Raw genomic sequence first — 27,441 nt, 5'->3', positions numbered from 1 at the left:
TATTCAGCCAAAATTGCATGGATGCGTCTGGTCCATTAAAAAATTTGGTGATGCTAGTGGCAGAAGAGCAATATTGTAAGACTCTATTCCATGATGCAGATTTGGAGAGCCAGTACAGACATGATGGGCCAAATGGCGGCCTCCTGCACTGCAACAATTCTGTGGTTGTGTATCTCCAGTCTTCCTACATAACTAAAGTCCCGCACCCCTGTTAGCATTCTAGTAAATCTCTACCGCATCCTCTCCAAGGCCTTGGCATCCTTTTTAAAGATTTAATATAAATTATTGCCTTTGTATTTCATGCCTCTGTTAATAAAGCCAAGGATCCCATATGCTTTACAATCTGTCTTCTCAACTTGTCCTGTCAATTTCAAAGATTTGTGTACAGGCACATCCACAGGTGTCTCTGATCTTGCAACTCCTTTTCAAATTGTTCTTCCCTCATCTTTTCTGCCAAAATGTATCACTTCACACTCTCAATGCTTGAACAAAAGGATACGCAATATTTTAAAACTCACAAACTATTGATCATGTAAATTCACCGGTGATGAGGTTTTTTTAAATTTAAAGTACCCAATTATCTTTTTTCCAATTGAGGGGCAATTTAGCGTGGCCAATCCACCTACCCTGCACATTTTCTGGGTTTGTGGGGGTGAGACCCACGCAGACACTGGGAGAATGTGCAAACTCCACACGGACAGTGACCCGGGGCTGGGATGGAACCTGGGACCTCGGCGCTGTGAGGCAGCAGTGCTAACCACTGCACCACCGTGCCACCCTGGTGATGATCAGATTCATCTGATTGAAATGTTTCTTTCTGCTTCAAAGATGTGAATGAAGGTCAGTAACTCATGCAAATTTATAGGTCTGTAGCAGTTGATTTTTCTTGAGGAATGAACTTCTTCATTAAAGCGGAAAACTCTTTGTGTTCTGAATTTACACGCAACTATGGATGTGACCAAAGCGGAAATCTAGGTATAACCGGTCTTATTCCTGGAGTTGACACTTCAGAATTGCTTCTTTAAAAAGTGCAGGGAATGCATTTTCAGTTTACAAAAAAAAAAAATTCACTTCTGTTCCCCATGCCCATGTATTCCCACTGCTTCACTCTGTCTAAATGGCGTTGGGGAGATTATGCAGGCAGCAATCTCCTTTCATAATATTGGGGCAGCGAAAGATATGTAATTGTTCGTGTGCTTCTTCTCTCTGTACATCAGATATTTTGCTTATTTTCTTTCCACAGCTGGGAGCAGAGGGTGGATCAGCACGGCAGATTGTATTTTGTGGATCACATTGAAAAACGAACAACGTGGGAAAGACCACAGCCATTGCCTCCAGGGTAAGTCGGATAATATGTGGACTTGGAATGTTCATCAATAAGTGATTATTCTTGAGTAACTAACTCATAAATCTATCCGTTTTCCTCACTAGCTGGTGATTAAAAATAAAATGCGGTAGCAATGATGAAAAATAACGAGTTCACGCGTGGCACACTGATGTTCCATGAAGTGTACCGTGAAAAAAGATTCCAAATGAGTAAAGCTAATGTAAATAATCTAAATCCAATCTTCGTTTTCAGCTCCGTTGGTCAACACCTCCACGTTCTGAAGAATGTCAGGAATTCCACATATGGGCTGGCCAAGGGGCAGCACATGTGCGGTTCGCATTTTTTACATTGGTAATCCAGCATGTGCCGGCTGGGAAAGGTCCACACATGTGGTTTGGATTTTTTTTTTACATTGGTCAGGTGGGCCTGACCGATGCTTTTATTAAAAAAAAAAAAAAAAAAAAAATCCTCACTGCGCATGTATGGCCCTTTTCCGGCTGCTGCATGTACGGGAGATACCAAGTTCTTTGGAAATTGGAGATGCTGACTATGGAACAGATGACGAAGGCCTTGTGCATCTAGACAAAAAGCGAAAGTACAAAAAGGACGCAAAAACCCGGGGAGAAGCGAGAGTGATGAAGGGAGGTTGAAAAAATAACGAGAGAAGGCCGGGTGAAGCAAAATGACACTTTTTCCAGTTGGGAAGAAGACTAGCATAAAAAACAGGAACGAATAAAGTTAAATGGATAAACCAGCTCCAATTAGTGAAAAGCCCATAAGAAGACCTTGGGTGAGCTGGGCTGCTCAGGAGAAGCCCTAGTAGGTGAAGAGTCCCCAAAAGAAGCCTCGAAAATCCGAGAATGCAACTGAAGATTGGTAACTTCATGCTCCGTGGCATTGGAGCAAGGATGCACCTTTTGGATGAGTAGTTTTCGGCTTTGCACGGCCGAAGGTCCAAAATTGTGCTTATAAATTGATGCTTAAGTTCGTGAAGAAAAGTGAAAAATCCCACTCTGATTCAGATGTGATTGAAAGAGCAGAACATCAGGAGAAAAAAGAAGTTTGTACACGGACAACTACTTGGTTTTGGATTTTTGTGGGCTGGTGATACCTCTTGCCCTGTCCCAAAATGCCTAATTTGTAGGGAGAAGCTCTTGAACGTGGCAATGGTACCGTAAGTTGAAGTATAATTTCAATACAATACACCATTCACTCTCCAGCAAGCAGTCCTTCAAACGCCTGAGAACACAAAATGTAAAACAAAATCAATGTATGATGGAGTGTGTTTAAAATCATGCGCAGGAGAAAAATTACCTGGTGGCTGAACCCATGGCGAAATCACAAAGCTGTACACCTTTGCTGAAGCCCTAATTCTATCAGCATGCAAAGGTATTGAGAGTAAAATTGGGAGCTGATGCTGCCAAAGACATCGGCAACATTCCTCTTTCTGACAATCAAACAGCATATTGATGAAATGTCAGTTGATATTGAACACATGCTTCAACAGAAATTAGAAATATGAGTGGAAAATTTCCCTGAAGATTTCTCCACAGATATTAGTGAACACTGCCGGCTCTTAGACAATGTCAGGTATGTTGCTGGGGATTCAATCGGAGAGAATTTCTTCTTTTGTAAAGAATTGCCCAGTCATGCAACCGGAGAGGAAACGGTGTGTCACAACTGCTTACCTGGAGGAAAAAGATCTTAGCTGGACCAAGTGCAAATGGAGCAGCTTGCATGTTGGAAAAGGTCAAAGGATTCATGAGTAAGGTGAAGGAACAGAATCCTGAGATCCATTCCAGCCACTGTCTCCTGCAATGTGAAGCCCTTGTTGCCAAAATAATGCCATCTGAGTTAGCTTCAGTGCTAGACCAATTGTGAAAATCTGGAATTATGTGAAGTCACGTTCTTTGAAATCACGTCTGTTTACTATTTTGTGTGAAGAAATGGGAGTCGAGTACTGGGTTTTGCTCATGTGCACAAGTGCAATGGCCACCTCAGAGGAAGGTCTTCTTTCGTGCTGTGAGCTCCATAATGCGCTGAAAGAGTTTTGACTGAATTGAATATGTGATGATTCTTGGTGTGGTAAGCTTGCCATATCCTTCAGATATTTTCAGCCATCTGAATGAGCTGAACATTAAAATACAGAGGAAAACAAGAACACTCTGACAGTCACAGATCAACTTCAAGGCTTCAGTTCAAAACTGGCTATTTGGCAGGAAAAAGTGGCAAGTGAGGCAATGATTTTCAGGCTAGCATCAGCAAATCCTGCTGGCAAAACTATACTCAACCTCATTTCCACACATCTTAAAACGCTACAACTGAAGTTTGAATGCTACTTTCCCTCCAAAAAGTATGGACGGCTTTGACTGGGTACGTGATCCATTTTGTTTACTTTCTCTTGAAGCATCAAATGTCACTAAAAGAACAAGAGGAATTTGCAGAGCTCGGGATGGATCATACACAAACTAAAGTTTGCTGAGACACCTCTGGATACAGTTTGGTTGCTTGCAGGAAATGAATATTCATTTCAGATTGCGTTATAGCAATACACATACCATTTCCCGCAACGGACCTGTGTAATTTGGCGATCTCGACTCTGGCTTATGTAAAATAAACAAAGTCTGTCAGTGGAGCAAGACCTGCGAGTTGCCCTGTCATCAGTTCCTCCCTGGATCAAGAGCCTCTGTTAATAGGCCCAGGTGTCTCACTAACAATGGTGGTAAATGCTGCTCACAATATTCCCTTCATTTATGAACTTTCGCATTGAACAATGCTAACTTTCAAAAAACTGAAATTTGAAAATTGAAATCTTTAATGAGAAACATTTTTAAAATTGTATACATTTTCAATAAAAAATATTGTATTCAACATGCAAATGGTGATGAGGCTTTCATTCTAAACTTAAACTAATGAAAATTGTATTAAATTTTGGCTTGATGTGTTTTCGGAAGTTTTAGAGGTGAAAGGATTTGCTCGAGGGCAGCTTAGTCGGAGAAGATAGGAGATGTGCCTCAAAATCTTATAGTATAAGGGTGTGCCATGACAGATAAAAGGTTGGGAACCACTGTAATTATGGGTGCTTCAAGTGCAACTTCCTTCACTTTTAGGTAGTATTTTCATTGCAGAACATTTAATGGAAAATTAATTTTTCTAAGATAAATGATTACATTTATTTTTCTGAACTTTGCTGTCAGCTGCAAGTCTTACAGTTCGAGAAAACTCAGTCGAGTATAATTCAATCGTCTCCTCCAATATGATTGAGAAAGTATAAATGATATCTCCCTTAAACTCTAGGCCTGTGCTTCCCAACGTGACCACATTTTAATGCCTCAGACTTAGTGTGACTTCAGGAACGTTTGGTGGTGGGGGGGGAGAGAAGAGAGAAATGAATGAGGCTTCAGTCGTTGAGCATGGACCAAGGGGAAACTTTGTTTGCTGAGTCCAAGGAGGGGAGGGGGAGATGTTGGCAGGGAACAGGTGTTTATTGTTGAGGGAATTGATGAAAAGGCTGAATTTCAACAAAACAAACTAACGCCCAACTGTCCGCAGGCATTCGTTGCAGCAGCAACCAGGCTTCAGAGCCCATTATGCCACAGCCACCGGTAGAAAAAGAAAATGAGGATTTTAAAGGGCCTCCAATGTCAAAAATCAGCCTTAGTTCTGTGACGGCCATTGTTGCCTTGGAATTCATTACCCTAAAATCTCACCTTCAACCCCAGTGGGAGTCCTGACCTACAGTTTGGGAAACCTTGCCCTCGGCACTGTAGCCTCTGCCAGCCCAGCGGATACTTGACAACTCAACATATTCCCAGGATTGAATGTGGCTTCTTGCTTAGCTGTATGGTCCAGAGGCCAAGTGCTTATCCTCTGAGCCATAGGATGGTCAGGTCTATTATTTCTCTTAATGATATTTAATTCTACATGATTACTGCATATTTGGCCCAGTCAGCCTCAACAATCCTCATCATAGAATCGTCGAATTTGCAGTGCAGAAGGAGGCCATTTGACCCATCGAGCCTGCACTGGCCCTTGGAAAGAGCATCCTACCTAAGCCTACACCTCCACCCATCCTGTATCCCAGTAACCCCACCTACCCTTTTTTATGGACACTAAGGGCAATTTTGTCATGGCCAATCCACCTACCTCCTCCCACCTCGACTGTGGGAGGAAACCGGAGCACCCGGAGGAAACCGCAGACACTGGGAGACGTGCAGACTCCGCACAGACAGTGACCCAAGCCGGGAATTGAACCTGGGACCCTGGAGCTGTGAAGCAACTGTGCTAACCGCTGTGCTACCGTGCTGCCCTCCAGTCTTACACTAATTCAATGCCGCATAATCATGTACTAAAAGCAAGAAAGTGCTGGAAATACTCAGCTGGGTCTAGCAGCATCTGTGGAGGAAGAAACCAAGCTTAACTTATCCAATCCTGCATGACTCTTCAGAACTAAAGGAGGGTAGAAATGTGATGGCTTTCATGTCACTGAAAGGGGGGGTGAGGGAGCAAGAACAAAGGAATGTCTGGTATTGGGTAGATGGGAGAGATGAAATGACAAGGATGCCTTGGAACAAAAAACAAAGGGGGCAGTAATGGTTGTAGTAAAGAAACCAAGCATTGTCCAGGTTGAGTGCATATGCCAGAATAGTGAACTGTCCAAAAGCAAAACATGAAAAATAAAATTCAGACAGGCACAGCAAAAAAAACCACAATCAAATTGGGGGGCAGAGTTCACGATCTGAAATTGTTGAACTCCATAATATTGAATCATCATGTAAATAGCAACTTCTCCCGATTGCTGATCAAGGTCCGGGTATCTCTTTTGTTGCTTTATTCAAATGATTTTGATTTCTACATCCCCTTCACAGAATGATGCAGAAGGAGACCAGACAGACCGTTGTGCTTGTGCTGCACTAGTTTATACCATACACTGATTACTTGTGATATGCATTGTGGATTGTGTTTTAAAGTTGAACTGCTGGCGAGTATTGAAGTAACCATAGTAGCACTGTCAACTGCAGTTTCCAGTCTTTAATTCCAAACCATTAAACGTGAACCCATAAGCTCTTTTGTGAAGATTTCTGCATTGAATCTCATAACAAAGCCAGTACACACATTGCACATCATTCCCTCACGTCTTTGTGATCTGTTTGCTTATTATCCTTTCATTAGGCCACAGATGAAGCTTGTCCTTCCAGGGCAATGTGACTTGAGTGACTTTAACCCTTTGCTATAAATTGTATCAGCTGCCTAGATAACTCTTCATCTGATCTCTCCTTCTGTAGCTGAAGTAATCAAAGGCATGTCTCATCCCTGCAGAGCTAGCAGCCAGCTGCTATTATGCGTGGATCTCCAGATATACCAGCTCTAATTTCATTTCCCATAATACCCAATGTCTGTCAAGTATTGCAATGGTCATTATAATGTTCGTTCCATTAAAACCTATTTCACAACTTAAAATGTGGGGTTTGCTCTTCAACACATTTTAGAAACTAATTCCAGCAGAACTGCAATCATTAACCCCTCTTCCCAATTCTTTCCTGATAGCTGGGAGCGGAGAGTTGACGAGAGGCACAGGATTTACTATGTTGACCACATTACCAGGACGACTACATGGCAGCGGCCCACGGTAGAGTCGGTCAGGAATTTTGAGCAGTGGCAGTCGCAGAGAAATCAGCTTCAGGGAGCCATGCAGCAGTTCAACCAGAGATTTATTTATTCGGTAACTAATTTACTAAGCTACCTTTGGGAACTTTAAAGGAGATAATTGAAAATCAACATTGTGATTTTAGCTCCTACTGAAGGATTGTATCCACTTCAATCCAATAACCAGTTATTTTTCCTTCCAGCATATCTAATGTATTTTTTCACTGTTATTTTCATTTAAACCTAGCCAGATTGATTTAACATTTTGAAAGGAAAAAAGACGTCCTCAGAGTTCTCCCCCCTGCATGACCTGTGTCAATCTGCCTATATCTCCCCTTAACCTCCAAGATGATGTTTCGTTTTAGACGATCTGTTAAGACACGCTTGATAGTGCTTGCATATGTCATTTTTACTCTGTGGCACATGTGGCATGAACCACATTTAGAAACACAATTTCCTGATTGCCAATGTTTTCATTTTCAGTATCCTGAGCAAGTGGTGCCAGCTGAATTTGACCCACTTGGCCCCTTGCCAACTGGATGGGGTAAGTAAAGTTGAAGCATACCTAAACAAAATTAAGCACATTGCTTTTAATCATTAATTTATAATGATGGGCATGTGACTCAGGTTTCATTCTGTTCATATGAAGCACATGATGTTACCAATCTTTACTAATTAAAAAACTTAATATTCTTCTTGTAGAAAAGAGAACAGACAGCAATGGTAGAATGTATTTTGTAAACCACTTAACACGTACCACTCAGTGGGAGGATCCAAGGACAGAAGGGTGAGTAAAACATTTAAATTATATAATATACAAACTAAAGTGTGCAATTAAATTAATATAGAATGATGGATGCTACATTGGAATTCAAAGTACCATATGGTTCACAATTTACAAGAGTGGAATGCTGTTGATTCACAATCATCTGAATTCTGAATTTAGATTTTATCTTAAAATTCTGCCCTGATGTGAAAAAAACATTTGTTCAAGTTTTAGGGTGGAAGGGGGACAAATGATGGCAACAACTTATGTTTATGTCACAAACCTTATCGAGTTCTTTGAGAAGGTGACTGAACAGGTAGACGAGGGTAGAGCAGTTGATGTGGTGTATATGGATTTCAGTAAAGCGTTTGATAAGGTTCCCCACGGTAGGCTATTGCAGAAAATACGGAGGCTGGGGATTGAGGGTGATTTAGAGATGTGGATCAGAAATTGGCTAGCTGAAAGAAGACAGAGGGTGGTGGTTGATGGGAAATGTTCAGAATGGAGTACAGTCACAAGTGGAGTACCACAAGGATCTGTTCTGGGGCCGTTGCGGTTTGTCATTTTTATCAATGACCTAGAGGAGGGCACAGAAGGGTGGGTGAGTAAATTTGCAGACGACACTAAAGTCGGTGGTGTTGTCGACAGTGCGGAACGATGTAGCCGGTTACAGAGGGACATGGATAAGCTGCAGAGCTGGGCTGAGAGGTGGCAAATGGAGTTTAATGTAGAGAAGTGTGAGGTGATTCCCTTTGGAAGGAATAACAGGAATGCGGAATATTTGGCTAATGGTAAAGTTCTTGGAAGTGGATGAGCAGAGGGATCTAGGTGTCCATGTACATAGATCCCTGAAAGTTGCCACCCAGGTTGAGAGGGTTGTGAAGAAGGCCTATGGAGTATTGGCCTTTATTGGTAGAGGGATTGAGTTCTGGAGTCATGAGGTCATGTTGCAGCTGTACAAAACTCTGGTACGGCTGCATTTGGAGTATTGCGTACAGTTCTTGTCACCGCATTATAGGACGTGGAAGCTTTGGAACGGGTACAGAGGAGATTTACCAGGATGTTGCCTGGTATGGAGGGAAAATCTTATGAGGCAAGGCTGATGGACTTGAGGTTGTTTTCGTTAGAGAGAAGAAGGTTAAGAGGAGACTTAATAGAGGCATACAAAATGATCAGGGGGTTGGATAGGGTGGACAGTGAGAGCCTTCTCCCACGGATGGAAATGGCTAGCACGAGGGGACATAGCTTTAAACTGAGGGGTAATAGATATAGGTCAGAGGTAGGTTCTTTACGCAAAGGGTGGTGAGGCCGTGGAATGCCCTACCTGCAACAGTAGTGAACTTGCCAACATTGAGGGCATTTAAAAGTTTATTGGATAAGCATATGGATGATAATGGCATAGTGTAGGTTAGATGGCTTTTGTTTTGGTGCAACATCGTGGGCCGAAGGGCCTGTACTGCGCTGTATCGTTCTATGTTCTATTATGTAGCACCGTTAACACATTAAAATATCCTGAAGCACTTCACAGGGCCGTTTTAAAATAAAACATGACACTATGCCACATGGGAAGATATTAAGTCACCAAAAGTTTTATCAAAAAGGTAGATTTTGAGCATCTTAAGGAGAAACATGTGGTAGAGAGTCCGAGATGTAGGGAGGGTATTCTGAGCTTCGGGCCCAGGCAATTCAAGGTGTGGTCACCTGTGATGGAGTGATTAAAATCAGGGATGCACAAGAGGCCAGAATCGGAGGAGCACAGATATAGTGTTGTGGGGCTAGAGGAGATAACAGAGATGTGGAAGGGTGAAGTCATGCATGGATCTGAAAGCCAGGATTAAAAATTTGAAAGCAAGATGTTGCTCGACTTAGGAACCAGTGGAAGTCACCAAGTCCAGGGGTGATGGGTGAATCGGACTTGATGCGAGTTAAGATGGGGGCAGCACTGTTGGATGTTCTCAAGTATGTGGAGGATAGAATGTGCAAGGTGAACTGGCAATGCATTAGAATAGTCAAATCGTAACAAAAGGCATGAATGGGGGTTTCAGTGGCCGATTAGATGAGAAGGATGAAGCCAGGTGATATGCAGATGGATTTGACCAGCCTTAGTGAGGCACAAACATAAGGTCAGAAGCTCTCCTTGAGATCAAATGTGACACCAAGGTGAAGAACGGACAGGTTTAATCTCCAGACTGCTGCCAGGGAGAGGAATGGAGTCCATAGCCAGGGAACTGAGTTTGAAATGGGGACTGATGGCTTCAGTCTTCCCAGTATTTAATTAGAGGAAATTTCAGCTCATCCAGTATTGAATGCAGGATATGCAGTCTGATTTAACAACAGTGGAGTAGGCGGGAGAGGTGGTGAACGAGAATTGGGTGTCATTAATGTACATGTGAAAACTAAGGCCGCGTTTTCGGGTGATGTCGCCAAAGGGCAGGGCGTAGATGGTAAATGGGAGGGGGCCAAGGATGGATCCTTGGGGACACAAACGGTAATGGTCTCTGGAGCGGCAAGATAAGCCATTGCTAGTGATTCTCTGCTGATTCTATAGGTAAGAATAGAACAAGATGAGTGCAGTTGCATCCAGCCAGAACTCTGTGGAGTGATGCTGGAGGGAAATTTTGTGGCCAACTCGGTTGAGGTCTGTAGGCAGGTTGGGAAGAATGAGGGAAAAGTTACCTTTGTCGCAGTCACATAGAGTGCCATTTGTTATTTTGAAAAGAGTTTTAAGTTGGGGTGCAGAGTACCAAAGTTCAAAACAGCATGATGTTGTACTATGGCATGTCAATGCCAGTCAGCAATGAATAACAGGAAATTGTGCCAAAAATTAGACTACATATGTCTGGTGTACTTGGCCACCTCATATGGTGGCAACAAAAGCATGCAGCAAGTCAATGCAGTCAGCATCTATCCAAAAGAAACACATCAACAATGTGGGACAGTCTCTTCAACTCCGAAGCATGGCTCAACCACAGACACTGACTGACCTGTGTATGTCTAACATTTTCAGTTTTGATTTCAGTGATCGTTTTGCAGTTCTGGCAGACACTTTCTTCAGACACCCTTCAGAATCAGCAGTCTAGCCACCCTTCTTTGAAGCAATGACTTGCCTAACCTCAAAGGAGACCAATTTAGGCCATGTACAATCTGCTTTGATGTAAAAAGAGGATGCAGTGAAACATGACACCCAATTGCGCCACTAGCAGTGCAAGAGTCATTTCTCAAGTCTGAGAAGTGCTGCTGAACTCACACAAACTTCTAAGAAATCCTGGATATGTGCATCTTGACATTTTAAGCAGACCCATAGGGAAATTGCAAAGTAACGACAAAGCTACAACATGTTTCCCAAGTTGACATTGAAATGGACCAGCTTGGAACTGGCCCCTTAACACCCACACCTTTTTTGAAAAGGAAAGGTGTCTGGTGTCATAAGATTTGACCCTGCAAATGAATTCTTGCATCCAAATCTCTGCTTGGTGATGAGTGGGTTGATGGGTTGAAAGTTGCCCTTATCATCTGTGCTGTGAGAGAAATAGCCCATAAATTAAATGCTCTCATTAGTTAGATCATGAGTTGCCTTTAATTGGTTGGATGTGTCTTGAGATGCTATGCTGGTGATACAGTATATAAAATCCATAGCCAAGTACTTTTCACAGAGGGCTGCTACCTGCGAACGTTCGGGTTTCAATGACAAATCTACGGTTGTATCTTTGCCTTCTTTACATTTCAGGGTTATGAAATGTCTCCTTAATGCCTGCTCACTTTCCTTCTGATATATGAAGAAATAAACTACATAGATCAAATTTGTGGACTGAAATTATTGAAGTATCATGAACCTGAGGCAATAATTTGAGTCGGGGACAACTGTGCTTCATTATTTACATGATTAATTCGCTTAAACCACTCACTTTGACCAATGCTTAATTAATGTTTAAAATGAAAAGAGAAACTAAATAATAATAATCGCTTATTGTCACAAGTAGGCTTGAATGAAATTGGGCTTGTGCCTTTTACATTGAGGTTAAACTAAATAAGACCAGTCATTCCAATAATTAGAGGAGGGAGGATGAGTTGAGGACTAACTGGAACCTGTAATGACAGATGTCGTAAATAATAAATGAAAACCAAAAGGATATTATTAATACCAGTCTGTAATATGTGAACTGTGAAGTTTTTCAAAACTTAAATTTTGAATCCAGCATTTGTGGTTTCAAGCCATAACCTTCTGATTTGTTTTTAATCTATGCAATCCTTTCCGGTAGCTATATTGTCTGATGAGATGGAAGCTTATTATTTGTGATATACTGTGGTGCAAGTTTGATGTTGTGTCACAGGAGGGAAAAAGAAGCCTCTTCTGCGGTGTTGTCTTGTGTGATTGTCCACCATGCAAACTTTTGCAGATCATGCTTGTTTGCTCATTCCTTTAGCACACTCAATGAGAAGCCCTTGCCAGATGGATGGGAGATGCGCTTTACGGTTGATGGTGTTCCATACTTTGTGGATCACAACAGGAGGACAACTACTTATATTGACCCACGCACCGGAAAGTCAGCACTGTAAGTCTCTTAAGTATAAAAATTGGACCTGGCGCTGCAGTTTTTTTTTAATGGGAAAGAAATGTCAACTGTTGAACACTAATTAGCAGCGATGAGTGATGGTGGACCGATAGAATAAAAATACTATCAACTCAGCACAGATTGAGACTGAAGTCTCTTCCAAATGAGACTTTAAATAACAGTATCATCTGCCAATTCTCCACTGCTTAAAAGACCTTGAGGTTGTATTTGAAAGCGAGTACAAAGAATTATTCTGCTGTTCTGGGCAACACTTTTCCCACAATAAATGTTCCCAAAAGATGTCATAGTAGTTGGTTATTAATCTTATTGTTGTTTATGGGACACTTGGTGCACAATTGCTGCCAAGTTAGCTTGCCTAGCTCATTGCAAGATAAAGAAATTTGCTTGAAGGAAGATAATTTGATGGGATAAGGTATGTATAAATGCAATAATTCCTAGTTTGTGGAAGACCATAATGCAGAAGTGCTCATAATTGGGCTCTTTGGGGGTAAAAAAAAATATATAACTGACAAGTGAAACTATGACCCTGATTATAGCAGGTGCAGAGGGTGGGAGAGGGAATTTTATCCTGCAGTGAGAACCTGATTATCTGTGTATCATCTGGGAGTTGTCAATGCTGACATTGTTAATGTTGTCATTTTTGTAATGAGCAGAAAGTGTAAAGAAGATATCTGTATAACTTTAAAAGTAGCTTATTTGAATCCTTTTGTTTCCCTGCAGTTGTATGCATGGTTGAGCTAATAGAAAAAGTGATGGACGTTCATTTTGGCCAGGTTTCTGTGTGCTGCTTTTGTAAATTTATTTGCAAAATGTTACCCAACCTTTCTGCTCCCTCCTCCTCTGAGCCTCCTACATCAGAGCGATTTATATTTTAATATTGAAAGCTATGTATTCCTTTTTCAGGGGCAATGAGTGCAGCTTCTTTTCTTCCTACTAGAATTTGGAGTTGTAGGCCCTACACTTGAGAATCCATGGAGTTCCTATAATGAGGAAAGAAACCATTCAGCCCATCGTATCTGCACCAACCCTCCAAAAGAGCCCTTTACCGAGGTCCACTCCCACGCCCTATCCCCGCAACCCTGTGAATTGATTATGGCCAATCCACCTAACCTGCACATATTTGGACTATGGGAGGAAACCAGAGCACCCTGAGGAAGCCCACAGGGAGAGTGTGCAAACTCCACACAGTCACTCAAATCCCGAATCGAACCCAAGTCCCTGGCGTTGTGAGGTAGCAGTGCTAAACCAGTGTGCCACAATGGCCACCGTTCTGCCCTTTTGGTGCTTTTTTAAATTAATTCATGGGATGTGGTCATTGCTGGCTAGGCAAGCATTTATTGTCCATCTCTAATTGCCCTTAAGAAGATGTTGGTGACCTGCCTCCTTGTACCATTGCTGTCCATATGTTGGAGGTACACCCATATGTGGGTAGGGTGCCAAACAAATGGGCTGCTTTGTCCTGGATGCTGTTTTTAGTTGCTTCTATTGTTGAAGCTGCACTCATCCAGGCAAGTGAAGAACATTCCATCACATTCCTGACTTCTGCCTTGTGCTGCATTGCAGGGGAACTAATTTGGCAATAGATCCAATTTCTGTATATTGCAATTTATGCCTAATTGCTCTTAACATCACACACTGCTCCTTAATCTATTGTTTCTGAGTTGAAACATTTGTCTTTACTGAGATACTGACCAGAGTGAACAATGGCGTTTTCTTGTGCAGAGCAAATTTTAAGTATAATTTTAGTTGTTCAAAACTTGTACTTTGGAGCCCTGGTTTAATTTGTTTAACCTATTCCCTACTGAGTTATTATCCATAATTTTAGAGTGAGAAAGATCTCTTGGAATGGGGGTGGAGGGAGATGTTCTGTGGCTTAATCTGCTTTATGATAGCTAGAGGTGACTGGCGGATGGAGGTGAAGCATCAGTCGGTTTTGAATGTTCTTGTGAAATCCAAGTAAACATCTCTTATACTGTGACCCTTACAGCCGATTTATTTTTCTCCTTTCTCCACCATACCCGCCCCGCCCTCATGTTTTTCAGATCGAATGGTCCAAATATAGCATACGTGCGTGATTTCAGATCCAAAGTTTCTTATTTCAGGTTCTGGTGTCAGGTAAGCAACATTTCATTCAGCATAGGGGGAAGGTGGGGAGGTTTGCCCAACCCATTGCAATATGTTCAGCAAAAGAATGGCAGACAGTTTGGATAAAACAGGATGGTTTGTCCAGGAGTTGGGTCAGGAGAACATCGGCAAACATTCCAGGAGAGTATTTCGGGAAGAATTGAGTATTTGACTGATTTATATAAAATTGAATTGTTTTGTTTTGTAGCAACTGGCTGCACCTCAGCACATCAAAATAACTGTGACCAGGAAAACCTTATTTGAGGACTCATTTCAGCAGGTAATTTTGTTGGGGTGAAAATTTTAATTAAATAATTTACTGTTGGCGAGTAGAGATGTAAGCAGAGGATCTAATTCCAGGTGCCTGCCAAAGCCCCCTCTCTTCATCCAGCCCCCAAGATATGCATTGTTCACAGTAAGAAGTCTTACAACACCAGGTTAAAGTCCACCTTCATCAGGTGAGTGAAGGAGCTGCACTCCAAAAGCTAGTGATTCCAAACAAACCTGTTGGACTTTAACCTGGTGTTGTAAGACTTCTTACTGTGCCCACCCCAGTCCAAAGCTGGCATCTCCACATCTTAAAATTGTTGGCATATATTTCTGGAGATCTCCCCTTTCAATAGGAGAGTCATATAGTAGAGACCTGAAGAAGGGAGATCTTTGTGTTTTAGATAGCAGGAAGGGCTTTAAATGACGCAGAGGGAATGGTGATCAAAACTCATTATGGTGTCCCCAAATTTATAAATACATTTTGCTGAAATTTAAATTCGGAATACATGACTTGAGCTTGCGAATAACTTCTTGCCAAGAGATTGAAAAAGTTTGTTTTAGTCATTTCTTGACCTGTTAATAATGATGGGCAAAGCGCCGATACCGGATGGGTTCCCAGTACACTTTTTTTAATACAAAATTTGCAGCAGCACTGGCCCCGCACTTGCAGGAGATGTTCAATGACTCACTGTCGAAGGGAGCCCCGCGGCCCACACTGGCCCAGGCCTCGATCACACTGATCCCCAAAAAGGAAAAAGACCCGATAAGAGTGTGGAGCATTCAGGCCCATCTCTCTTTCTTAAACACTGTTTCAAAAGTCCAAGCAAAAGCACTGGCGAGGCGCCTGGAAAGTTGCCTGCCAGAAGTGATCGCGGAAGATCAGACAGAGTTTTTCAAGGGAAGACACTTAACAGCGAACGTCAGACACCTGCTGAATGTCATAATGACCCCATTTGGGAAGAGGACACCAGAGGAGATCGGCTCCCTGGACGCTCAAAGTTTTCGATCGAATAGGATGGAGGTGCTTGAACAGTTTGGGTTTGTACCAGGGGTCAGTGTGGTTGACCTTCCTGTACAGCTCTCCTATGACGAGCGTACGGACACACCAGCTTCAAATATTTTCGGCTGCACAGGGGAACGAGGCAGGAGTGCCCATTATCCCCACTAACAATCGAACCTCTGGCCGACCTTAAATCGGCAGAGTGGTGAGCTGGAATTCGGAGAGTGCGCAGAGCGCATAGAGTCTCTCTATGCGGATGACCTGCTCCTCTGTGTCGAACTCCCTAGCCAGCATGGGAAAGATAACACGACTCCTTAGGAAGTTCGGTGCCTCCTTTGGTTACAAACTCAACCTGGGAAAGAGCGAAATCTTCCCGGTGAAGCGGAGGAGCGGAGCTGGAAGAAATACCCTTTTGAGTGACCCAAACCAAGTTCAGGTACCTGGGGATCCAAGTGGCCCACATCTGGACGAGGCTCCACAAATGAAACGTCTCCAGGCTGGTGGAGGAGGTTAAGAGGGACCTGCAAAGATGGGACTCACTCCCTCTCTCGCTAGCGGATGAACGTGCCGCCTGGATGAAAAGGAGCCCACATATAGCAGATAAGGAATGGGGACGGAGCCCATTCGCAGGAGGAGACCTAGATCCATCACACAAGGACCAAACCTGGAGAACGGATCTGTATAACTTCCCCCGAGAACATGAGAGAGTAACAGGATTTCCCTCCCCAGCCAAAACAAATGTAATTGTAATTATAAACTCTTGAGCGATGTAAAGAGTTCTGGCAATAGTTATGTGTAAAGTTGTATGTAACTCGTATCAATAAGAACACCTCTTTTTAAAAAAACAAAAACTACAAGGCACACACTACTGTAAATAAAGTAGGGAAAAGATAGAACTGGGACCATTGTCACAGACGCGGGGACAGCCTGTGTTACCTGTGTTGATGTTACTCTGTTGACTATTATTATTGTTTCTTTATTCTGCAAAGTTTGGGTATTCAGTGCAAAATGCCCATGAAAATATGTTTCAAAAGAATAATGATGGATGCAAGAACTCTGTCCTGGTTGTGGCTAAATGCAGTTTAAAATATTAGAATCCTGTGGGTGGCACGGTGGCGCAGTGAGTAGCACTGCTGCCTCACGGCGCAGAGGACCCGGGTTTGATCCCGGCCCCGGGTCACTGCCGTGTGGAGTTTGCACGTTCTCCCTGTGTCTGCATGGGCCTCACCCCCACAGCCCAAAGATGTGCAGGGTAGGCGGATTGGCCACGCTGAATTGCCCCTTAATTGGAAAAAAATAATTGGGCACTCTAAATGAAATTTTAAAAACTAGAATCCTTACAGGGCAGAAGGAGATCATTTGGCCCATCGAGTCTGCCTTACACAGGCCCACTCGCCCACCCTATCCCTGTAACCCCAATTAATCACATCTTTGGACACTTGAGGGCAATTTAGCATGGCCAATCCATCTAACCTGCACATCTTTGGATTGTGGGAGGAAACCAGAGCACCCAGAGGGAACCCACAGGGGAACGTGCGTCCCCTCCAAGGCCAGAATTGATCCCGGGCCCCTAGGGTTGTGAGGCTGCAGTGCTAACCACTGTGCCATGTGGCAGCATGCTGGTAAACTCCTTTATCTGAGCCATAAGTGATTCCAACTCCGGCTAACTAAAAACGTTCACACATTGACTTCCACTTTGTTACAGATAATGAGCTTCAACCCTCAGGATTTGCGAAGGCGATTGTGGATTATTTTTCCAGGAGAGGAAGGTTTAGATTATGGAGGTGTGGCAAGGCAAGTATCTCCGTTATACAATCAAGCTGGTTCAAAGGAACAATCATGGTGCTCAGTGACAGCAAAGCATTAACTCGATACAGAATCCTAGAATGGTGCAGCACAGAAGGAGGCCGTTCAGCATGTGCTGGATCTTTGAGCGAGTTATACAATTAGACCCCCCTCGCCTCTTTCCCTTCATCCCTACAGCTGTTCCTGCTTCAAGTGTTTATCCTGTTCCTTTTTAGAAGTTGTTATTGACAGTGCTTCCACCTCCAGTGAATTCCAGATTATCATAATTCGCTTTGTTCTTCATGGCTTCCCACTCTGATTCTTTTTGCAATCAGCTAAAATCTGTGTACCTTTAGTTATCGATTCTTCTACCGCTGAAACCCTTCATAATTTTGAACATCTGTCTAATCGTCCCTTCACCTTTTCTGTTTGAAGCAGAACAGAAGTTCTCTCGACCCAAGTCCCGGCCATTAATATATCAGTGCAATGGTACCAAGCCGATAATTGAAGTATGCCCTTGATTATACTTTTCCAATGCAACAATAAGTTGACTAACCTACAGCTGCTGGGTTTTCCCTCTCCCCTTTTATGTACACGAGTGTAACGCATCACTCGATAATTCTCTGGCACCACTCCTATCTCTAAGGAGGGTGGAGGTTGTGACCAGAACAGAATAATTTTCAACCATAGGAACAACATATTTAAACAAAATGACTTTCCTGTTTTATGCGCTGCCAACCTTGATCTGTTTTTATCCGATGCAATCCCTCTTCTATCTCCACCTTTATTGTGTCGATGGCAGTATCCTCTTCTTTAGTGGAGGCAGGCACAAAGTAATCCTTTAGTACCTGAGCCGTGCCCTCTGTCTCCACTCATTCTTTTTTGGTCCCTAATCTACCCAACCTGCAGTCATGTTCCTAATCTCAGCTCCGGTCTTATGGTTGAGCTTACCTTTTTTGCTACCCAAGATTATCTAGTAGCTGCCATACTGGCAGGAGAAACACTAGCTATGACGCACAAATAAACATAAAAATGAAATTTATTAATTCTCCCTGCTCGGCAATCTATATCAGTAACTGAGCCATGTAGACCAGAAAAACTCCTGGTTCAATTGTTGGTCTGTGCTGGATTAGCTGATCCAAATTCAGAAAGGGAAGATCACAGCACGGGGGTAGCACAAGTGGATAGCACTGTGGCTTCACAGCGCCAGGGTCCCAGGTTTGATTCCCCGCTGGGTCACTGTCTGTGCGGAGACGAGAGAGAGAGAAAGACCAATCCTGGCCAAGCTGTAAGTTCTTGATACTGATGAACCATGACTAGAAAATGTTCTGACTGTGCAAAAAAACTGATCCCAGTTCAAGTTGACATGTTTGGTCATGTGGGTTCACCCACAGCATAATGTTTGGAAACCTCGCAGTGAATGCTTCACAGCTGTTGTGGAATATTTATTGAAGCTGGACTGCTACTTTCTCTTGGTCAACCAATTCTATTTGGTCCAGCACAGATGACTTGGAAGTGGTGTGGCTTTAAAAATGAGTCAGATTGTTATGTTGCCTGTGACTGAAGTCTGCTACCAGTGTATCTAATATCCATATTTTTTTAATAGAGAATGGTTCTTTCTACTTTCCCATGAAGTTTTGAACCCCATGTATTGCCTCTTTGAGTATGCTGGGAAGGAAAATTATTGCTTGCAAATAAATCCAGCATCTTACATCAACCCAGACCATCTGAAGTACTTCCGGTTCATAGGTCGGTTCATAGCTATGGTACGTTCCAGGAGTTACTTGAGCCTTAACATTACTGCTCTTTTTAAGTCCTGTGTGCAGTGTGTTTTTAAACTGGTTAGATGATAAGTAAACCCTGTCATTAGTTTAGTTTTGTGTAGTATAGTGTATGGCACTTGAGAATTTGAATTGTAACCAAAAACTTAGCCTACGTAATAGGTTTTACAGCAGTTGCAAGTATGTCGATTGCTGTAGGTGGTGATGGTGGAAAAGCAGAAATATTAAATAATTACTTCGCTTCTGTATTTATCAGGGAGACATATCAGAAGTTGGGATCAGAAAGGCTAGACTGCATTCAAAAGCTTTTTAAAAATTAATCAAAATCAGAGGATAAATTGCATCTGGATGAATCATATGCACATTTCCAGCGAAGGGATAACAACGGCATGATTACACATTTAATAATTTGTAGAGTTGGTGTAGTGCCATGTACTGGGAGATAGCTGTTGTGATACCCATCTTTAAGAGGGGTGCTAGAATATCCAGGGAACTGTATACCAGTCAGGTTAACATTTGTGGTAGGAAAAATAATGGAATCCCTGTTAAAGGCAAAAATAGAAAGCATATTGAAACCTGAAGCATAAGAAATCGTTCGCAAGGCTTTCACCAGTGAATGCCTTGCGTACAAAATAGGAGCAGAAGCGAACCAGTTGGCCCCTTGAGCCTGCTCCGCCATTCAATAAAATCTGCTGGTGTTGAGTTCCACATTCCCCAATAAACCCCAATAACCTTTAATTCCCTTGCCCCAACAAGAATCTATCCACCTCTGCCTTAAAATATTGAGTGATCCTGCTGCCACTGCCTTCTGAGAGAGAAAAGATTCTCCTCATCTTGTCCTAGGGCAACCCCTAATTTTAAAACAGTGTCCCCTAGTTCTGTACTCAACACAAGAGGAAACATCTTTTCAACATCCACCTTGTCAATACCATTCAGGATCTTCTAGATTTCAATCAAGTCACCCCTCGCTCTTCTAAACTCTAGTGGAAACAAGCCTAGCCTTTCCAACATATCCTCATTTAACTACCCTCATTGAATTTTTGAAGAGGCAACAGAGGGAGTAGACAAGGATAATTCAGTAACTACCTAGAATTCCAAAGGGCTTTCAATAAGTGAGTACGATCAGATCACAGGAATCAGACCAGTAGCAGAATGGATCGTGAGCTGGCTTCAAAGCAGGGCGCAAGAACTGTGGCAATTCAGAGTAGCAGAAGGTAGACCCCACAAAGACCAATACGGGGACCACTGGTCACGATTGATATTAATGATTTAGAATCAACACAATTTCTAAATTTGGTGATGGCACCAAGTTGGAGGTAGCCAATACTGAGAAGGACTGTTAACAAATTACTGAGAAGGAATACAACAAATTGCAAGAAGACATCAATATGCTTGCAGAATGAGCATATAGTTGACTAATTTCAACCCTTAACATGAGGCATATAATTTTGCTTAGAAATTTAAGGGAGTTCACATTGTTTAGAAAATCGGAATCTAAGTGAATTAGAGGAGCAAAGATATGAGTACAAATGCCTATTAAAGTAGCGATGGAGATTAATGCCTTTTTTTAAAAAGCAAAATTTTAGATTTATTTCTAAATGGATGGAATTAAAAATGGAGAGGCATGCCAAGTCTTTATTGAAGTTGGTAGACTGTGTTTTGAATACGGTTTATGATTCTGGTTGCCATGATAGAGGTCCTTAAAATTGTGAAAGGTTTTAATACAGTAGATACAAACCGAATAGTTTCCTATTGTGGGGAAGAGAAAACATAAGAGGCCACAAATACAAGATCATCACCATAAAATCAATAGTGAATTTGGAAGAAAGTTCTTGATCTGGAGAACTGAAAAATTGTGCAACTTGCTATTATTGCAGGAATGATTCAGGTGAATAATATTTATGCCCTTAAGGGAGCCTTGACAAGCAGGTAAGGGAGAAAGAGAAGAGGGCTCTGCTGGTAAGTTGGATGAGGAAAGACGAGAGGCTTGAGGAGAACCTTAGTGCCCCTCATGAACTGGTGAGGCCTAAATAGCTTATTTCTGTGCTGTTACGTTTTATGTAGCTATGGTTAACCATCCTCTTTAGCCAGTTATCTGCTGTCTGTCTCCAGTCTCAGAATTGTAAATGACTTTGATTATAATTTCATATTTTGAGCATTGTGATGTAGACTGCTATTTTGAAAAGTAATTACATACTATGTTCTATCTTGCATTTGTATTGCGCAGCTGCATCAAGTCTAACATCCCTTGCTTTTTCTACTACCCCAAATGTCTTTGTTGGTCAGGTACCTCCTAGCATCTTGGCTATAACTGTGCACTCTTATGAGATTGGATAGCTTTACCTCTAAAAATTACATTGTACAAAATTATACTGTGATCCATTTTTTTATATTTTCAGTGCTCTCGATATATTCACGATGGCACAACCATGATCTGATTCTTGAGATAAGCATCAGGACTTTCCTGGTATTTCCAGTGATAACTAAAATATGTGACACTGCAACTACAGACCAACTTGCATTTGCAAGCTCTTATTTTATGTTTCTGTCTTATTGTCACCTCACTGCAGTGAACACTGACATGTGAAATGTGGTCTGTACCTTTCAATGTAATGTGAACTGCCCAATGTAATGTGAATTGTCAGCAGTGAACGTGTGTGTGTGTGTGTGTATTTGTAAAAATCAGTTCTACTTTTTACTCTGCATTTTCTTTCCATGACAGGCTCTGTTTCATGGGAAGTTCATCGACACTGGATTTTCGCTCCCATTTTACAAACGTATGCTGAGCAAGCCCATCATAACCAAAGACTTGGAATCTATTGATCCAGAATTTTACAACTCCCTCATTTGGATAAGGTTTGTTTTTTAATATCTTCAGCATTGATTGCAACCTTTGACTATCACTGACTCCACAAATAAATAAAGATAATCAGTAATGTCGCATTGTAACATGCTTCAAGGAGAAAACAGCAATTGGTCTATTTAACCTGCCCAACAAAATATACCCACCCCTTTTGGTCAGCTACTGTTACCAGCTACTGTTACACCCTTTATAAACCTTAATTCCTACAGTGTGAGGAAGCTGTGTATTTCCTTTTTGAATCACTTACAATAAAAGTTTACAATCCAACTACCTGAACTGGCATATAGTTTACATGCCTTTAAATACATGGGACTTTTGTGGGGTGGTTTATCATCAATCATACTAGACCCTACTCGGTCTTGTCTAACTGGTGCTCGTTTTAATGCATTCATTATGCTGTTGCCAATGATTTTGACCTTTCCTTGAAGTGTTGTGTTTCCTTAAACTTGACTGAGGAGAGTCGGGTAGGGCGCAATGGGCTGATAGAATACCTCTAAACTGGGGCGGAATGTGATAGAATACCTCTAAACTGGGGCGGGGTGTGATGTGGGGGACTGACTGTTCAAGTAGCTTTTGGAGAAATTATTTGATTGGCCTGTTGAAAATCCAAATGTTACTTTTTTCTATTTCAGATTTTAAAACTTTATAATTGCGAAGTATAAAGCGCTTAAATTCTAATGTAAAAATTCAAACTTTTCCAGGGGCCTCTACCTCGAACCTTCGTCCCCTCTAAATTCGCTTTGCTGCATGCAGTCTGTTGATTTGAGTGCGCTGTACTTTAAATTCTTGTGTGGCCGTACGGTACGTACGTACTATCTGAAAGGGATAAACTTGAGTGGTACTTTTCGAGTTGCTGTGTGGTTGTGCGCAGCTTATGGGTAACACTGACATTTTGTGCAAAATTTGGATTTCCTTTTTTCTCCAATGCAAGTGAAGGAATGTTGGGCATACTCGCAGCCTAAGTTACATAGATCATGTATGGTACATTGATTTCAACAGTTATAGCTTGAAAGTTCTGGACCACTCATTAAGGTGTCCAATCATCGGGTGGCACAGTGGTTAGCGCTGATTCCTCATGGCACTGAGGACCAGGGTTCAATCCTGGCCCCGGGTCACTCGTGTGGAGTTTGCACATTCTCCCTGTGTCTGCGTGGGTTTCATCCCCACAACCCAAAGATGTGCAGGGTAGGTGGATTGGCCATGCTAAATTGCCCCTTAATTGGGAAAAAATAATTGGGTACTCTAAATTTATTTTTTAAATAGGTGTCCAATTATCAAAACTGTTGGATAACTTGGTTGGTTTTCAAAATTGGCCTGCATGTTTATTAGAATTTTCTAAGTAAATAGTGGCAGTTCTTAAAATGCTTCTATATGTAGAATGCCATTTAAAAAAAAAAAAAAAAATTTAGAGTGCCCAATTCTTTTTTTTCTAATTAAGGGGAAATTTAGTGCAGCCAGTTCACCTACCCTGCACATCTTTGGGCTGTGAAGGTGAGACCCAGGCAGACACAGGGAGAATGTGCAAACTCCACAAGGACAGTGACCCGAGGCCGGGATCGAACCCGGGACCTCGGTGCCGTGAGGCAACAGTAAGAGTGGCATTTCAACATAATACATGGTGTCTCATGTCTGTGGCAGTGTTTACTTAGGCACAGATTATTACCTTTAATAAATTGTCTTCTACATTCTAATGAATGATGAGGAAAAACAGACCAGGCTTATCCTTTCATGTTGAGAAATCCAATTATGTTTCCCTGGAATCGGCCACAAATAAGAGCTGGGCCATTTTATGGTGTTGGAATAGAGAAATGTTGAGGTATAATTGTTGGTACAGAAACAGGCAAAACAAAGATATAATGGTTGAGTAAGTGGTGCTTTTCTGAGTTATAAGTTCATCAACCAGGAGAGCAGCATCTTAACAGTTGTAACATGGTTGTACCAGATGCTACCTCTGGCAGCTATGAGTACAAGAATATTCTTTTCAGCTCTTGCATTCCTCATTTGGAAAATGCATGGATTCATATGGCACCTTTCAAACTTGGATATTAGCTTGGATGGTTCTTTGCGCTTGACTGCCCAGCTCAACATGTTCAGCCGATTAAAGGCCGGTAGTACTTGTTGAAATGTTTAATACTTGTGGGAGGAAAGAAGCAGGATCTGAATACAGTACCAGCCTTGTTTTCTCTCCCTTCTGTCCTTACACTGCAAGTGTGTATCAGTCATCTGTTGATCACAGAACTGTATTGATTTTTAGGCTTGCATTGGGCGTGACCTGCTCAAGACAAACAAAGAAGAGTTTATTTTATAAATCAACCTATTAATTTTACTACACTATCATTTATCCTACAGTAATGTACCCCTCATCTAGCCAAGATCAGAAACTTTAAACCACCACTATTCTCCACCTCCTTCACAGCGAACATTCTCAATATTCAAATCAGCCTCGTGTGTTGAAACTGTTTCACTTTAAGCAGTTTGCATTGAAAATGGAACAGACTCTCATTTGTTTTTATTTGTAATTGTAATTTTAAAAAAAAATGTCTTTCTAGGGAGAACAACCTCGAAGAATGTGGTCTGGAAATGTATTTCTCGGTTGACAAGGAAATATTAGGTGAAATTCAAACCCATGAACTGAAACCTGATGGCAACAATCTGCTGGTGACTGAGGAAAACAAAGACGAATATATCGGGTACGGTGAAGCGAATGTCTTCAACTGCTAGCTATAGTTGAGCATTTCATACCTCAATTCATTTTGTCACGTTCCAAGTGACTCCTGTAGGCTGTGCTACCGTTACAAAACATCTAAATGATATTTGCTAATGTTGCAGATGAAGTGTAGATTGTAAGAAAAAGATACTGATTTCTTGTAATTACTGTACAGAGATTCCTTGTTGTAGTTGTCCTCCGAAGTGCAACTATTGAATCAAACGGATGATAAGCAAATAAGATTTTTCCCATACGCCCAATGTAAAAATTATAGTTGGGTTCTGGAAGACCTTTCTCAGAAAAATAGATTAAAAACTTTTGGTTCATAACCTCTTCGTTTCCCCCCAGTGTCACATTTAGGAGGTACCCCAATAATATGCTGGGGACTCCCTCTAGGATATTCACATGTAAGGGTTTACCCGACAATTGCCCAGAAATGCTAACTTCCTCTGGACAATTGTGCTGGGAACCATCTGTCAGAAGCAATTTAAATTGCTAACTTGATAGTTTTGCCAGTTTTATCCAGTTGATCTGGAAGAGCTGGAGGAAAAAAATCACTTCTAACTCCAGAGTAACTATTTAGAAAACCCAGATCCAGCCTTGCACGGGACACGCACAAAGACACACACCCCACCCCTTCCCACACACATGACCACGACCCCCTCCCAACCAGAAGCAGTCTCCCCCCCCCCCCCCCCCCCCTTCACCTCTGTTGTCTGAACCACTTAACCTTTTAATTGTCCCTTTAAACACCTTAAAAGGGAGTGTTTCTTACCTCTCCCCAGTTGCTCCATGCCGATGCAGCCAGGAGATGCGCTTCGCTGCTCCCGACACACCCAGCCTGAATGAGGAAGGTTGGGCGAGACTTTGGACTCAGCGTGGATAGGTCCGTCGAGGTCCGTTTGGGGCAGCACGGTAGCATTGTGGATAGCACAATTGCTTCACAGCTGCAGGGTCCCAGGTTCGATTCTGGCTTGGGTCACTGTCTGTGTGGAGTCTGCACATCCTCCCATGTGTGTGCGTGGGTTTCCTCCGGGTGCTCCGGTTCCCTCCCACAGTCCAAAGACGTGCAGGTTAGGTGGATTGGCCATGATAAATTGCCCTCGGTGTCCAAAATTGCCCTTAGTGTTGGATGGGGTTGCTGGGTTATGGGGATAGGGTGGAGGTGTGGACCTTGGGTAGGGTGCTCTTTCCAAGAGCCGGTGCAGACTCGATGGGCCGAATGGCCTCCTTCACTGCAAATTCTATGAGAGTGGCAGTCCGACGGAGATTGCCAGTCTGAGAAAGTTATGAGTCTATATCTTGTAAGTTGGAGTACAGTATGTTGCAAAATTCCTACATTTATAAACATCTGCTCTTCCCACTTGACCTCCTGCGAGTTACCACCCTCATTTGCCAATCCTTCCACTCTGCATCTCCCACTTCTCACCCCTCCCAGTTGCTGCCAGGCATGCCACCCACTCACTGCACATGGTGCTCCCCAACCCTCCCAGTCATTTGCCAACCTTCCCAATCCCTCCTTTTCTCTCCTCATCTCTCTCACTGTGGGTGAGCCATCAGGAGATGATCAGTGCAAGGCATGCAAAGCAGCTTCAGAGCGAGCATCGTGGAGGTAAGCCGCAAGCTGGAGAAGCTATGAGAGGGAAGGTTGGCAGGAGACCAGGAGGGTCGGCTGTGAAAGCAAGGTAGGGGTGGGAGAGATCTCCAAAATGGTGGTGGTGTATCTCAGTCACACCCGGCACAAAATGTTAAAACAAAACTCTCAACGTTAAATGCAAACACCTGCCCCATTAAATCGAAAGAACTTAAAATGGGGTGACTGGGGTGACTCATAACAAAGACAATGTATTGTAAACTTGCTGGAAATAATTTAAAAATTAAGTTAAATGGTTTGAACTGTGTAGGCTTGTTGCTGAGTGGAGACTATCACGAGGTGTTGAAGAACAGACGCAGGCATTCTTGGAGGGATTTAATGAAGTGCTTCCTCTACATTATCTTCAGTCATTTGATGCCAAAGAATTGGAGGTATTGTAATTTGTTGGAGTGCTTTTAGTTTCATTTATGTGTTTAACTTGATGGTAATGACTAGCTCATGTTGGCTGGACAGCTGGTTTGTGATGCAGAGTGAGGGCAACAGAACGGGTTCAATTCCCGTGCCGGCTGAGGCCATTCATGGAAGACCCCACCTTCTCAACCTTGCCCCTTGCCTGAGGTGTGGTGATCCTCTGATTGAATCATCACCAGTCAGCTCTCCCGCTCAAAAGGAGAAAGCAGCCTATGGCCATCTGGAACTATGACAACTTACTATAATGACACAGTTATCTGTGGTTATCCACCTTTTTTCTATCCTGATTTTGAGAGGAATGTTCTGTTGAAGCATGGGTCAAGTGAAGGCCATTGACTGTAAATGGGCTATGTATAACCAGCATCTGCCATCTCTAACCTGTGCTGTCATTTTCCATCTTTGGCTCTAATGGCAATCATCTGATCTAGAATATCTATTTTGCCTAACGATCTGTATTGAACTCTGATCAGTTGAATTCTTTGAGAGTTGTGATTTATTTGTTTACCTGAGTTGTATTTATTTCTCGGATGGTT

At 42.4% G+C, this 27,441-nt stretch overlaps 1 protein-coding gene across 3 annotated transcripts in view; it reads left to right on the top strand.

Moving 5' to 3' along the window:
• Positions 1 to 27,441, top strand: part of LOC140428580 (E3 ubiquitin-protein ligase Itchy-like) — a 103,341-nt gene that overhangs the window by 59,470 nt on the left and 16,430 nt on the right. For all 3 annotated transcript variants that reach the window (XM_072515217.1, XM_072515215.1, XM_072515216.1), the window contains 12 exons: positions 1,244 to 1,339; positions 6,875 to 7,049; positions 7,457 to 7,517; positions 7,676 to 7,760; positions 12,164 to 12,292; positions 14,356 to 14,428; positions 14,646 to 14,717; positions 17,413 to 17,501; positions 19,099 to 19,258; positions 21,996 to 22,129; positions 24,686 to 24,826; positions 26,748 to 26,868. In XM_072515217.1, the coding sequence (XP_072371318.1) occupies positions 1,244 to 1,339; positions 6,875 to 7,049; positions 7,457 to 7,517; positions 7,676 to 7,760; positions 12,164 to 12,292; positions 14,356 to 14,428; positions 14,646 to 14,717; positions 17,413 to 17,501; positions 19,099 to 19,258; positions 21,996 to 22,129; positions 24,686 to 24,826; positions 26,748 to 26,868 (1,336 nt within the window). The remainder of the gene's footprint in view (positions 1 to 1,243; positions 1,340 to 6,874; positions 7,050 to 7,456; positions 7,518 to 7,675; positions 7,761 to 12,163; positions 12,293 to 14,355; positions 14,429 to 14,645; positions 14,718 to 17,412; positions 17,502 to 19,098; positions 19,259 to 21,995; positions 22,130 to 24,685; positions 24,827 to 26,747; positions 26,869 to 27,441) is intronic.

Source organism: Scyliorhinus torazame, chromosome 8 (assembly GCF_047496885.1).
Source record: "Scyliorhinus torazame isolate Kashiwa2021f chromosome 8, sScyTor2.1, whole genome shotgun sequence".
Classification (NCBI taxonomy): Eukaryota; Metazoa; Chordata; class Chondrichthyes; order Carcharhiniformes; family Scyliorhinidae; genus Scyliorhinus; species Scyliorhinus torazame.
The sequence above is the reverse complement of the archived record's forward strand: the minus strand, read 5'-3'. Positions and strand labels throughout refer to the sequence as shown.